This window comes from Crocuta crocuta, unplaced genomic scaffold (assembly GCF_008692635.1).
Source record: "Crocuta crocuta isolate KB4526 unplaced genomic scaffold, BGI_CrCroc_1.0 scaffold334, whole genome shotgun sequence".
Lineage (NCBI taxonomy): Eukaryota > Metazoa > Chordata > Mammalia > Carnivora > Hyaenidae > Crocuta > Crocuta crocuta.
Genome location: NW_027533260.1, coordinates 5,144,548 through 5,155,031, shown reverse-complemented (window position 1 = coordinate 5,155,031; position 10,484 = coordinate 5,144,548). Strand labels below are relative to the sequence as shown.

The 10,484-nt window shown below is 58.0% G+C and overlaps 1 protein-coding gene across 1 annotated transcript in view; it reads left to right on the top strand.

The window, feature by feature from the left end:
- MARK4 (microtubule affinity regulating kinase 4) overlaps positions 1-7,432 on the top strand; it is a 33,731-nt gene extending 26,299 nt beyond the window's left edge. Inside the window, exons 16-19 of the mRNA XM_077747208.1 lie at positions 568-671; positions 2,819-3,073; positions 4,439-4,483; positions 6,106-7,432. Of these exons, the coding sequence (XP_077603334.1) occupies positions 568-671; positions 2,819-3,073; positions 4,439-4,483; positions 6,106-6,442 (741 nt within the window). The 3' untranslated portion in view covers positions 6,443-7,432. The remainder of the gene's footprint in view (positions 1-567; positions 672-2,818; positions 3,074-4,438; positions 4,484-6,105) is intronic.
- Positions 7,433-10,484: the final 3,052 nt, after the last annotated feature.

Sequence of the window (10,484 nt, the reverse complement as noted above, 5' to 3'; positions counted from 1 at the left end):
CCAAGAGAGCCCACAGTCCTGTGCGGGGTGTGGGGTGGGGGGCGTGTGAGGGGACAGATGTTGATGATACAAAGTGATCAGGGCTGCAGGGGGTGGGGGTGGGGGGCTTGGGAAGGCTCCTGACTCAGCCTGGGGCCAAGGGTATGTTAGGAACCGACACCTGAGAGTCACATAGGTGTGAGTCAAGGGGACAGGTGGGCGGAATATCCAAGCAGGTGGGCCGCCCGCCCGTGCCAAGGCCAGGAGGAGACACCGAGTGTATCCAGAATAAGTATGCTCCCAAAGGCTTGCCGTGGCTGGCCCGTGCCCAGGTGGGGCGGAGCTGGGAGAGGAGTGAGCAAGGCCTCCCCCCCACCCCGTCACCGCCCCTGAGCCACCCTCCTTCGGCACCCCTGTCTCAGCAACATGACTCTCAGCCTGGGTTGCTGGGATGGCTCCTTAACCTTTCCTTTCTCCTGGAGGAAACCATCGCCTACCCATTCGTAGTGAGGGAGGCCAGAGAGGGTAAGTGGGGCATTACGGGTGCCCCTTCGCCCCCTCACTCCCTCCCGGCCGTATCTCCCACAGAACAGCCTCCCTCCCAGCATGATGACCCGCAGAAACACCTACGTTTGCACAGAACGCCCTGGGGCTGAACGCCCGGCCCTGTTGCCAAATGGCAAAGAGAACAGGTATGGAGAAGGCAGGGCTGCAGGGGAGTGGGGGTGGGGGGACGGGGCTGGAGGGGAGCAGGACCCTCCTTTGATCTAAGAGGATAACCGTCGTGGGGCAGGGGTGCTGTGCAGATTGGGGAGTGCGCGTGTCTGTTCTTCCCAGAATCTACCCATGTCCTCCTCCTCCCCCCAGACCCCCCTGAAAAACTTCCCTTCTTAATTAATTAGTTAGTCATCAGCACCGGGAAAGCAGTCTGCCCTGTTCTCCGCCTACGAGCCTTGGGAAACAAAGTTGAATCTTTTTTTTGAATGATCAATTTTTAGAACTTTAAGAGAAGCCCCATAATGTCACAGCTTCAACACCCTCTCCTTGGCTGGTTTCTCGGACTAGTTTTCCTGAGCCGGTTCGGTGTCTTTCAGCTGGCAAGTGCGGGGAGACCAGCCAGTGCCCACCGATTGGCTGGAGCATGAAAGGGATGAGTGCGTTTCCCGTCACGGTTCAAATTCAGGCGTGGGGCTGGCGTCAGGATCATGACACTCCCACCCGCCAGGACGATAGGGGGCGACACCTAGGTACACTCCGGGGAGTGCCTGATAAACAGGTGGTGCTGTGCAGTGGGGACAGGACGTGGAGTGCTTGAGAGCAGTGATTCCGTGGCTAGTAAGTCCTGAGTTCGAATCTTGCCTTGGCGCTCTGCTAGTAGGATGATCTTTGGCAAGTCTCTGAGCCTCGCTTTCCTCCTCCGTAAGATGGGGTGATGCTCTCCCACCTCTGGGCCCCGTGGGAGGGATCTAGTGATCAGTTGCGTCCTGTACCTGGGACCGGCTCCCTGACATAGAAGGCATTGGATGAGTGAGTGCTGATTTTGTGGTTGTTCAGTACAAATAATGATGGTGAATATTCATCAAGCATTAAGAATATGCCCGGCCTTAGCGTATATTTGCTGGTTGAATGCCCCTCACAACTCTGCGAGGTAGATCCCGGCATCTCCATTTCACAGCTGAGGAATTGAGGCGCAGAGAGATTAAGGAAACTTGTCCAAGGCCACACAGCTAGTAGGTCAAGGAACAAAGATTCCAGACACTGTTCAGCGTGTGCACTGTCACGCACAGCCTTCCGGTTCTGGTCAAGAGATGGTGTGGCAGTTAGATTGTAGACTCGACTGGTGAAAAGCAGAGACCCCAAGGTACTGCTGCTTCATTGAGACCGAGGTTTAGGCTTCCCTGATAGAACCAGCCAGAGGTAGGCAGGCAGTCTCCTCCAAGGACCCAGATTGATTCTGCCAAACTCAGCATGAGGCTCCAGCTCTGGGACTGAGGCCAGTGCACCAGTTACCATCATTTCCTAACCCAGAAGGAAGGATGGAAAGAGAGCGGAGCACCAGCTAGAGGCATGACCCAGAAATAGGACAAAGTACTTCTGTTTGTAGCCCATTGGCCAGAGAATCGTCACATGACCATCGCAAACTGCAAAGGAGGCTGGGAAATGTAGTCTCTGGCTAGGTGACCATGTGCAACCCTCCTCCTCTTAGAAGTTTGGTTACTAAAAGTAAACCAAGGACGGATTCCAGGGGAGAGGTAGTGGCCTCGACCACAGTCAGCCCTCCTGTCATGAATGGGGGGGGCCTGGAGGAGAAGGGTCCTGGGACACCAGAGCCACCACTGCCCACAAAACAACATCTCGAGAGAGTTAGGAAGAGGGTCCCTTTTCGCCTGTCAAAAAATTGTCATAAGTACCTATGATGTTCACATCTGTTCCTATCCTGAGTTTGAATAATGACAGCTCAGATAGCAAGGTACAATATTTGCAAAGTTGATTTGGTTCCTGAGGTTTGGAGGCAAATGGCAAGGGATTCATCAAAACATGTAATCTGAATCTATTCAGTTGCTGAGGTTGGAGAGAGGAGAGTCAGGATACGTTGGGAGCGGGTAGGGTTTGAAGAAAGCACAGTTTGAAGGAGGGAGGACTCAGGAAGACAGAAGAGTCAGTAAAATAACTAGGATTGTATAGTACACAGCCTGCCCAGCTGTACATGGCAGCCCTTTCTCTGAGCCCTAGGTCTTTCGAGGTTTCTGATCTCAGGACAGGGCAGTGGAGAATCAGAGGGACTGGGGTTTTGGCCCGCCTCAAGGCCACACTCTGACTTGTCCCTCTCTGCCCACAGCTCGGGTACCCCACGGGTGCCCCCCGCCTCTCCCTCTAGTCACAGCCTGGCTCCCCCATCGGGGGAGCGGAGCCGCCTGGCACGCGGTTCCACCATCCGCAGCACCTTCCACGGTGGCCAGGTCCGGGACCGGAGGGCAGGGGGCGGGGGAGGCGGGGGTGTGCANTTGGGCCCTGAGGCCACACCCCTGCCCACTGGGCGGCCCCGCCCCACCACCAACCTCTTCACCAAGCTGACCTCCAAACTGACCCGAAGGTGAGACCCATGGGATGTGGGGGGCAGGGGTGGGGTGAGGGGGGGAATGGGACCTAACCTATCTTCTGCTCTGCTCTGCCTTCTGTACCTCCACATCATCATCATCTCCTCCTCCTCCTCCTCCTCTTCCTCCTCCTCCGCCACCCTTCACCTCACACTACAGGGTTACCCTCGATCCCTCTAAACGGCAGAACTCTAACCGCTGCGTTTCGGGCGCCTCTCTGCCCCAGGGTTCCAAGATCAGTAAGTCCCACCACCCTCCGCTCTCCCTGGCTCTGCCTCCCTGTCTGCATGTCTGACCTGTGTGTACTGGTGAGGGGAGGGGGGCGCTGTGCGAGCGGGAGGGGCCGGGTTGTGGGGTCTGGCTGTTCCCTTACTCATTTCGTAAACAGTACTCTCTGGAGCCAGACTCTGGAGGTGCAGACCCTAGCTCTGTTGAGTGACCTTGAGTAAGTCACTCAACCTCTCTGGACCTCACTTTCTTCTCCTGGAAGATGGGGATAGCAATAGCAGTGCCTTCCTCCTAGGGTTATCCTGTGGACTAAAGGGAGAGGGGCGCCTGGGTGGCTTAGTCGGTTGGGCGTCCGACTTTCGCTTAGGTCATGATCTCGCGGTTCGTGGGTTCGGGCCCCGCGTCGGGCTCTGTGCTGACTGCCAGCTCAGAGCCTGGAGCCTGTTTCGGTCTGTGACTCCCTCTCTCTCTGACCCTCCCCTGCTCATGCTGTCTCGCTCTATCTCTCCTAGAAATAAATAAAAACATTTAAAAAAAAATAAAAAAAAATAAAGGGAGGTAGATGGGCTGAGCTTAGAAGGTTGCCTTGGAAAATGATGTGTGTTTATCTACTGAGTGTCTGTTGTGTGCCGGGAACGATCTTAGACCCTGGAATAGAGTGATCAGGACGTGTACGAGCCCAGCCTGGGCAGAGCTGACGTCCTACACGGGGACCCAGGCAGTAAATAAGTACTGAGAAGAAAAATAGAGCAGGGAAGAGGGGTGCAGCTTTAAATGGAGCAGGCCTCACTAAGGAGGCGCCGTTTGAGCAGAGCCTGAGGGAGGGGTGTGTGTCTGTGTGTCGTGACCTTCTCTATGTGCCTGTGTGTCTCTTCCCACCCCCTTCCTCTTTCGTCTTCCAAATTCTTCAGTATCTTTCCTGCGAGCTGCACTAACCATTTCGGAATGGGCTCCCCTCCTGGGCCCGGAGAGGGAGCTCAGACCCTGACTCCCAGCCCTCCCCAGCCCAGCTCTCGCCAGCAGGGAAGGACCGGGGCTGAGGCAGGGGCAGCCCGGAGGCCTGGAGGCAGTGGGTTGGGGGAGGGGGCTCCATATGTGCAGATTGGACACTCTGCTCTCCTACCCCCTTCTAGGGTCACAGACGAACCTGAGAGAATCGGGGGACCTGAGGTCACAAGGTGAGTGCCTGTCCCTACTCTGACTGCCACACCAACCAGCCCCCCCCGCCTGCCTCAGATCCCACTGGCTCATGGCTGTGCCTCCTCTGCCCACCACGCCCACACCTTTAGAGCCTCATCCTCTAAGCCAGATGCCTGACATGTCCCTCTGACCCTTCTTCCTCTGCGGGCTCCTCTTAGGCCCTGCCCCCCATGACTTCCTCTTGATTTCCACCCCCATCCGTGAACACTGTCCCTTGGCCATCTTTAACTTCAGCCTCTGACCGATTCCTCCTGTTGACATACCTTTCCCCAGCTCATCCAACGAGGCACAGTTGTTGCCCGCAGCTCTGGCAAACGTTACCTGTACAGCCCCACGTGGTAAACAGTTCAGACTTTGAGGGCCAGGGAATCCTTTGTCATGCCTCTTTGTGCCAACGTGGTGCCAAAGAAGCCATATTGAATACAAAACCAAATGGGTGTGGTGGGGGGTTCCAGTCGAACTTCTACACAAAAGCAGGCAGCCCCGTACCACCTCGCTGAGCCCCGCCTCAGTCTGACACAACCCCCATTTCCTGTAAAGATCCCAGTGCACCTGAAAAACCTCTCCATCAGTTCCAAAGGTCCCAGGACTGACTCTCATTGGCTGGAACTGAGTCACGTGCCCCGCCTGAACCCAACCCCCGGGGGCCAGAGGGTGGAGGACTCTGATTGGTGGGAACCTGGTCATAGCCTCAGCTTTGAGCTAATCGCAGCAGACAGGATGGTAGGGATGCTCTCATTGGCCAGCTCTGAGTCACGTGCTCAGCTGGGTGCACGGAGAGGCCGAGGCGGCCCCACCTAAACCAGAAAGCCTAGATGTGCGAAGCATCTCGAGAGGAGCACGCTTGGTACTTTAGGCGGAGCGGTTCTTGTGCGGCGGCCCACGCACACACTGCGTGTATCCTCCCTGAACCCCCCGCCCCCGAACTTAATAAATGCAAGAGGCACCCCCACCCCGAGACATTGGGGCAATCCGAAAGCCTCCAGAAGTTTCCAAATACCCCTGGAGGGACGGTATTGCTTTTAGGCGAGAACCCCCGGTGTAGAGTGAGGAGGGTGGGTCCTCCAAGGAAAAAGGGGTGCCTCCCAGGCGGAGGATGTATGAGGAAACGCGCCAAGCTGCTAATGCAAAGAGACCCCCCCAAAATCAAAGACAGGAATCAGTTTCTCTGTCCCGTAACCCAGGAGGCAGGGCCAGGCTGGCAGGGCCCCTCTGCCCCTATGAGGTCGTGCAGGTGTCCAAGGTTCTCCCCATCCCTTGGGGACCTGGCTTCGTACAGTCGAGGTTCGCCCCGGCCGCAGCCGAGGACAGGTCTAGGAGGTGGGGCAGAGAGCCCGGGGCCTGCAGTTTCCTTGGAAGGCGGCTGCCCGCCTCGCTTCCACTCACATCCGGGAATTTTGCAGTCTGGCTGCCGCAGACGCCGGAAAACGTAGCCTCCAGCTGGGCGGGCGTCCCTGCCGCTAAACTCCGGCCCTGGCCCTGGGGTCAGAGAGGGGAGGCGGGTTCTGAGGGACGCCTAGGAGTCCGTCCCCAGGTGGGAAGCGTGGGTTACCCTCCTCTCCCGTCCCGGTCTTTGACCCGCCGTGTCTTCCCGCCCCAGTTGCCATCTACCTTGGGATCAAACGGAAACCGCCCCCCGGCTACTCCGATTCCCCTGGAGTGTGAAGCTGACCAGCTCACGGCCGCCCGAGGCCCTGATGGCAGCGCTGCGCCAGGCCACCGCGGCCGCCCGCTGCCGCTGCCGCCAGCCACAGCCGTTCCTGCTGGCCTGCCTGCACGGGGGTGCGGGCGGGCCCGAGCCCCTGTCCCACTTCGAAGTGGAGGTCTGCCAGCTGCCCCGGCCGGGCCTGCGGGGAGTTCTCTTCCGCCGCGTGGCGGGCACCGCCCTGGCCTTCCGCACCCTCGTCACCCGCATCTCCAACGACCTCGAGCTCTGAGCCGCCACGGGCCCGAGTCCCCTCTCCTTCCTCTCCCTCGTCCCCTTCACCTCTACAGCAGGGAAAGGGGGCAGGGAGGGGCGTCGCCCTCTGTCATCACCTCAGCTCCCGTGAATCCGACGTGGGGACAGAGAGTGTCCCGTGCGCTGTTGTCCGGGGCCACTGGGCAGGAGAGAGAAGTGAGGGGGCTTAGCAGGGGGAGCTGGCACCTTCCTGGAGCCTCCAGCCGATCCTGCCCACCCCCCCTCACCCCGCCGTGGGGCACCTGAGGAGACTCTGGGGGCAGGGCAGGGGCAGAAAGGGAAACCGAGGAAACGCTTCCATCCCCGCCCCCTTTCTCCCAACGGCTCGAGAATTGGGCCCTGGGCGGGGGCCCGGAAGTGTTGCTGAGCCTAAAGACTGTAGAAGGGGGGAGGGGGGCTGGGAGTGGGGGTCAGAGAGGCAGATTCCTTCCCCTCCCCTGCCCTCCCCTCATGCTCAAACCTCCCCCCTTCCTGCCCCAGGCTGGCGCGGGGCACTTTGTACAAATCCTTGTAAATACCCCCCACACCCTCCCCTCTGCAGAGATCTCTCGAGGAGCTGCCGGTTTTTAAGTTATTACACCCCCACCCTCCTGTCAGCCCCCTCACCCGCAGCCTGTCGCCCAATAAACTTAGGAGAGTCCCCCCCTCCCCCACGCTGACCCCGGGCTTTTCCTTCCCTGCCCTCACCTGCGGCTGAGATGAGGGGGTGCGGGACTTTGGGCCAAGTGGTGCCTCCTCTCTGAGCCTCGGTTTTCTCATCTGCAGAATGGGAGTCGTGGGGGGGTGAGGGTCAATGATGATTGTGGAAGAGGGTAGGACAGAACTCAGCCTCATCCAGGAGGCCCCCGGTTCCTATATGGGTCCCCCATTCATCCACTCACGTGCCCACCCACATGTTATACCGGACTCTAAGCCACTTCTTAACTCCAATAGTACATTTATTCAATAAACAGTCATTGACCTGTGCCTTCTCCGTGCCAGGCCCGGTGCTGGACACGGAGACACAAGGAGCCCCTGTCCGTGGGGGACGTGGGTTCTGACACAAACACTAGAGAGACCATTGCTTTGGGGAGCCCGGAAGAGAACGTGAGGGGAGTCCGGGAAGCCACTCCAGGGAGGAAAGGATGCCGGAGTTGGGCTTTGAAGGACGAGTAGGAGTTGGCCGGGTAGTGGGTATGCTCCGGGCAAAAAAGCCTGTTTCTAGGAGTGCATGATAAACCTTCAGGGAACTTCGGGTAATTTCGGTGTGGCTGCCATGTTGGGGGGCGTGGCGAATTAGCAAGAGAAACGCTGTGTTAGGACTAATAATCCATCTTCACATAAGCAAAACGCTTATATGTTTGCTTATGTTCCCTAATCGTCTGGGGGTGCCTGACTCAGGTACGGCTGAATCCGGGCAGCGGGCCATCTCGTCTTCGCTTTTCTCAGCGTGAGGTCAGTGGTTTCACCCAGCGGTTCCAACCTCTCATCCCTTTGCCTGTGTTCTGCAGTGGAAGGTTCCTCGTCGCCTACTTTGTCGAAAATCCCAAGACAGGCTCTTATTGGCCCAGGGAAGTCATGTGGCCGTCCCGAACCAGTTGCTCTGGAATGGCCTGGTCCCTACCTAGAGCTGGACTTAGAGGGGTTCCCCAGAGGAAAGTCCCGGTGCCCTTAGCCAGAGGCAGGAAATGGANGGGCGGGGGGGTGGGGAGGAGGGAGTTGTTGGCACAGGGCCTCGTGGTCCAAAGCGACCGAGGTGGGCTTTCATCCAAGGGCACTGGGGAGCCATGGAGAGTTGTATGTAGGGAAGAGGCTTAGTTTACTATGCCTCTATTGCCCACTTGGGGCGTGGCAGGGTCAGCCCTTGTCTTCTGTTCTCCATGGGGCTGATGGGAAAGTCAAATGAGAAAGGAGGGGTGCTCGAGACTGAGTGGTCGGTGTTGAGCAATTCAGGGTCTGGGGCAGAACCGCATTCTCCCTTACAAGCGAGCCCAGAATAGGGATCTGCTGCNCCAAGCAACCCTGTCCGGAAATCTCAATCCCTGAGGGCTTCCCGTGTGCCCAGCCCTGTGCTGGTGACATTGTGGTGACCAAGACAGCCCCAGCCCTGCCCTCATCGGGCTCAGTCTAGTGGAAGAGGCAGCTGCATCCTCAGGGTTGGGGGACGGGGTCAGGGCAGAGGCTGGGGAAGGCCAAGGGGCGGCCCGGCCTCGCCGGGGGGACTCCCTGGAGGAGGAGCCGCTCGCTCGGCAGCAACTGGGAGAAGGGGAGGAGCAGCTAGCTAGACATGGCAGGCAGGGGGCAGGTGTAGGGGGAGGGAACAGCCTGTACAAAGGCTGAGGGGCAGGAGAGAGCACAGCAAGCGGCATATAGTTGGCAGTGAGTAGAGTCACCGGGGGACACGAGCCTGGAGATGTTGGCAGGACCCTCAAGGTCGTGGAGAGGGGTTCGGGCTTTCTTCCAAGGGCACTGGGGAGCCATGGCAAGGTTGTGAGCAAGGGAGAGGCAGGGGCTAGGTTTATGCGGTGAAGGGAGGGAAGAAGAGAGGTCAGGAGATTAGGGAGGAGGTGGGAGCCGGACCGAAGGTGGGGAGACAAGGGCCGGATTTGAGACCTATGAGGCATGATGGGCAGGACGGGCGTGGTCGCTNGAGCTGGGGTTAGTGATTGGATCTTCATTTGGGGACCGCATTGTAAAGGACATCCTGACATGTGACAGATCCTGTCTTTCTCTTCTAACCTTCCTGATTCAGTAATTTCTCTGCGAGCGAGCTCTTGGGGACATCCTCTGGCCTCAGTTTTCCTTCTGTAAATCAGAGCGATCTCTAGGGGCCCTTTAACCTGTGTGGCTTCAGGTTTGAAAAAGTCCCTCCTCCAGGTCCCTGAGGGCTCTGGCTACCACTTGTTCTGCCTCACGATTCCTTCTGAAAGCTTTGTCTAGTTTGGAGGCCACCTTCTGCCCTTGCAACCGGAGGCCCCAGCCTATTGGGTCGAGCAGAGGTGATTGACGTGGCCAACGCCCAATACATATTCAGATGCTTCTTGACTTCTATTCCCTGCCCCTCCCGCTGCGCCCGACCCTCCTTCCTGGGACCAAGCTCTCCACGGGGCGGATCCCTGAAGACCACCGCGAAGCTGTGAGCCAGGCGCCAGTCTGGGGGAGGGAAGAGCACATGGGCAAAGGCAGTAAGGTGGGAATTGCAGGGTGTATAGAGGAATCATGGGGAAAAGCCTGGAATGATGAGCCTTCCGTGAATGGTGCGCATTTCAGGTTGAAGAACCACAGCTAATGGGAGTGCGTTCTAGGACACGTGGGGAGCTATGGCAGGTGCTTGAGCAAAGAAAGGGAAGTTTAAAGGACTGGCAGCAGCTATGGAAGGATGAGGGGAGGTCACGCAGAAGGAAGCCCCGGTGAAAAGTATAATGAGGTGTATGTGATGAGATGCACGATAGGTCTCAAACTGGAGGCCCGTGGGCCAAATTCACGTCTCAGACATTTTGTTTGGCTTCCGTTTCTCCCTTGTGAGGACCCTGTGTTTGAGATCTGCGCATGAGTTGATTGGGAGCTGAGGCTGGGAAGGGGCCACACTTCTCTGGGTCTCAGACTCCTCATAGTTTTGGATTGGACTGTACACTAACTTTTCCTCATTTTAGAAACGGGGTAAAACAGGACTAGGGAGGGCAAGCCACACAGCGGCCAATTGCAAGAGCCCGCCCTCCTCTTGGTCAAAGACTCTCGCACCAAAGCTAAGGCCACCATTGCTTTTATTTGCTGCTTGGAGCGTAGAAAAAGCACGAGCTCCAGGTGTGTCGGAGAGCTCTCTCTCCATTAACCTGAGCTCCTGGTGGTGGGCGGAGCTCTGGGAAAAGGAGAAGAGGGTGCGAGGGAGGTTTTTCATTGGCCAGGACTCAGAGGATGAAGCCCATTGGCTGGAACTCTCATTGGCAATGGAATTCCGAGCAGGGTGGCGAGAGCCCCTAGTTGACCGAACCCTTAGAGGTGGGGCTTTGGGCCGGGGTGGGGGTTTGGGGCGGGGCTGG